General features: G+C 45.1%; 1 protein-coding gene across 1 annotated transcript in view; it reads left to right on the plus strand.

The window, feature by feature from the left end:
* Window positions 1–506: 506 nt before the first annotated feature.
* LOC101846051 overlaps window positions 507–4,045 on the plus strand; it is a gene marked incomplete at its 5' end in the record, with an annotated part of 33,567 nt that continues 30,028 nt past the window's right edge. The window contains 2 exon segments of the mRNA XM_005112479.3: window positions 507–848; window positions 2,476–2,610. Of these exon segments, the coding sequence (XP_005112536.1) occupies window positions 625–848; window positions 2,476–2,610 (359 nt within the window).

Below are 4,045 nucleotides of genomic sequence, written 5' to 3' on the forward strand. Positions count from 1 at the left end.
TGTTTAAAACCGTATAGGCGGCCCACTTTCAGTGACCTAACAAACGATTTCTTGTGCCCACGCGACGTTCATAAAGTTGCCCTTTTCGCCTGTGCGATAAGGCAAGACACGCATGAATATGCAATTAGATCTGAATAATCTGATGTGCAAAAGAAGAAATTGATCCTAATGGGATTTTCATGCAACAGAAAAATCGCTCATCACGCTCTATGACGACAGAACCCCCCCCCCCCAAGAGAGACTGACTTGAGTAGAAGAGCAATCGCAAATCGAAAATTGGTTAGAGAAAACTCTCCATGTCCAGAATATTCCGGTAGAAATCTCTATACAAACATTAAAAATTGAGCAAGGGATAACACTTTTTTTTGGTAGAAATCTTCAGCTACTCGTTGCTCTCATTTCTAATTGGACCATAGTACTTTTCCACCCCCGTTTAGTATTATTTTCTAAGTTAAAAAAAAACAACAACACATATTTCAATTTCCTTGGTCTGATCTATTTCTCAGGTCCCTCCCACATGACGCGGTGTAGTGGTCGTCCAACATGTGACGTGGCCTAAGCTCGACGTGGCACAGATAGCGTGGTCACGTGACATAACGTGACACCCGTGACCTGCCACGTGACATGGCGGGGCGCGGTTATACGGAACTTCCATCCGGCAACTTCAGCAGCACGATCCTCGCGTTGGCGGCCGCTGCCAAGATCTCGCATAATGGCGGAATGAGGCAGAAGGCGAACTTAACGATAGCCGCGGAGTACATGGAAAAATACTTCTTCCTGGTCGTGCTGATCATCGGAACCATTGGGAACGTCTTGTGTTTAGCTGTGCTCAGCAGGAAATCCTTCAGGTAAAAAACAGAATGTTTTCCTGCCTACTGTGGGATGGACATTAACAATTTATCCAACGAGTCGGATTTTGTTTTTAAATTTAAGTGTTTTTACACCCCCTCTTCTCCCCCGCCCCTCCCCCGTTAAAAAAGTAGACACATTAACACAATTAAGATCAATTATGAGGTGGGTTTCAACCCTGCCTGCTTGGGCGAACCTTGAAAATGAGAGGCATACAACGTCCCAGCTGAAAGACCAAGATCATCATCTTCATCAGTGCCTTTCTGATCCTGGATCATTGATCTGGATCAGGGAAAGGCAATGGTCACTTTCCGCCTTTCCCTATCGTGGGATAGCCTCTTGATATTATTGCATGTCTTCCCACTTTTCTGTTCATCAATCTCTGTGACTCTCCTTCAGGTTCTACATGGCCTTTCCCTTGATCTCTTACCCTGGGGATTTCAGCCAATACTTCCTTTGTTATGCAGCTGTCTGACTTCTTGAGAATATGTCCTATACCATCGCCTTCTTCCCTCTTCATCTCGGACTGGGCTCTGTCTTGTCCTCCTTAACAGTTCCGCGTTGGTGACCCTGTCAGTCTATCTGGTCCCGAGTAGTGTTCTCAGGCACTTAATCACGAAAACATGAATCCTCGTTATCCATCTCTGAGAACCGATTCATGTCTGGCATCCATACAAGACTGACGTCCCCTTTTGAGATACTTAATAAAAATAATTTAAAAAATTCCCCAAATGGGAATCGAACTAGGGGTTTTCTGCGTGTGACGGCAAAGCGCCTTATACCCAGTGCCCACTGGGAGGATCGGTTCTCTAATACAAAACCGCGAGCGCTAAATGATCGCCCGACTCGCGGCCTTGAAAACAAACGCGTAAGTAGGACGATCGGTTTGTGCCACGATGGTCGCTTTGCGCCCTCAGTCTGGCTCACCCCGCCTACCAAACCGAAGCTAACCGAACCAATCGTGCCAATGAGCACTGGCTACACCCCAGACGCTGATGTCTAGTCAGATTTCCGGGCTTAGAGGGCGTGCAGAAACAAAGCAGAGAAAGAAAAGATGTAGGCTCTGCCAGTGGAAACCTCCATCCTCGTGCTCGGATGTCGTCAACAAAGTTCACAAGACGTATCAAGATTATTGGGCAAGAACAAATTTTGACCCGAAAGGCAGCGACAATATCATTGTGACTCGACTTGATTGTTATCGTCATGTCTTATTTCTTTACTTTCCCTCTTTAGTCTCTATCTTTCTTATTTTTTCCCCAGCACAGAATGCTAATGGCACTTTTTGTATCGATGTGCTTCTCTTTACTCTCTTGTTTTGATGGCTACATGCAAAAGGCAGTGATTGAGACTTAATTCAACAGATTAAACCAATGTGAAAACCTCTTCTTCATGGTAGGCATGTTGTAGTAACTGTCACATAATATTTCTCTCGCGAATAATGAGTTTCAACCCTTGAACTGACTTTGCATCATCATCATCCTCATCCTCATATTATTATTATTATTATTATTATTATTATTATTGTTGTTGTTGTTGTTGTTGTTGTTGTTGTTGTTATTATTATTATCATTATCATTATCATTATCATTATCATTATCATCATTATTGTCCAACTGTCCTCCCCAGGACATCCACTATCGGGATTTACCTCCGCTTCCTCACCTTATCGGACCTGACCGCCCTGTACACCGGATGTCTGTTCTTCACCTCCAAGGCGCTGTTCAACACCAACCTGAGAAACGCTGACGAGCTCTCCTGCAAGTGAGTGCACGCCATACATTTGTAGTATAACATATCCTAGACCAGAAACGGACATGGCCGACACTATTGGCTTTCCACTTTACTTTTTCATCCTTTGTTGCCCGTTAAGCGTCGAAAGGAGATGCAGTTTCCTATGGTAGGCCAACTCCGCAGCTCTTTCAGTTGTGATGTTATGTTTTCTCCGGGTTTCCTTAATAAAACGCCCCCAATCCACCTTTTGTGTGGCCTACCTCTTCCTTTATAGCCGGAGTGCTTGGAGTTGTAGGCTCTCGAGGCTGGCTGGCCAGGTGACATACGTAATGTGGCTTTCTACATAGACTTGTAGCGTAGTACCCTAGACCTGGCACTGTCATGGCCGCCGGTTTTGGCTCTCTAAATAGGCTAGAATACTGAGGATCAGATGGACAGATAGGGCCACCAATGTGGAAGTGTTAAGGAAAACAAGACAGATCCAAGTCAGAGATGAGGTAGGAAGAAGGCGGTGGCGATGGATTGGACTTACTCTCAGGAAGTCAGGCAGCTGAATAACAAAGAACGTTTTGGATTGGAACCCACAGGGTAAGTGATCAAGGGGAAGACGGCGTGAACCTGGAGAAGAATCACAGAAATCGATGTACAGAAAAGTGGGAAGACATGGAATAACATCAAGCGGCTAGCCCAAGATAGAGAAAGGTGGAAGGTGTTTGTCCGTGGCCTATACCCTGGTGCAGGGAGAGAAAGGCAATGATGATGATGAATATTATTATCCCAGACCGGACAGCATGATGACTATCGCTCATGGCTCTCTACATAGACTAGAATCATAATATTACCTCAGACCGGGCACTGTCACACCCACTACACTTTGTTATTTTCATAGACTCTTTTGATATAACGTCTTGGCATTTCCTTGCTTTTTATTTCTACACTTTCTCAGATAAGAATCAGTCACACCTCTCTCTTCCCCCCTTCCTCTCTCTCAAAATCTACATACCTGCTTGCCTGCCTGTCTACCTGACGGTCTGTCGGTCGGTCGGTCTGTCTGTCTGTCTGTCTGTCTGTCTGTCTGTCTGTCTGTCTGTCTGTCTGCCCTCCCCAAATTTGTCTCATTAGCCTTTATCAAACATCCCAGACCCACCCAAACAACAGGAGACAGAAAGCAAACTCAAAGGAACCGACATTTCTTTTTCGGCATTCTCAAGGTCAAACATTCTGCGCAGACGAAAGCAGCTTATCACCCGCCATCTTGAATTCAGAATTAGATCTCTACTTTAATTACAGAAGACGAGAGAGAAGATCTGTTTGAGATAGTCAGACGGACATGTTATGTCTTTTCCAAGATGGCCCTTTGATGACAGAGACCAGAATTGATCGCTGCGTTATCGAGAAACTCGTGCCAGAATTAGTGAGAGAGATAGGGGGGCGGGAGGAGAGGGAGAGAGAGAAAGAAAGAGAG

The sequence above is a fragment of the Aplysia californica genome, unplaced genomic scaffold (genome assembly GCF_000002075.1).
Source record: "Aplysia californica isolate F4 #8 unplaced genomic scaffold, AplCal3.0 scaffold01285, whole genome shotgun sequence".
NCBI classification, from domain to species: domain Eukaryota; kingdom Metazoa; phylum Mollusca; class Gastropoda; order Aplysiida; family Aplysiidae; genus Aplysia; species Aplysia californica.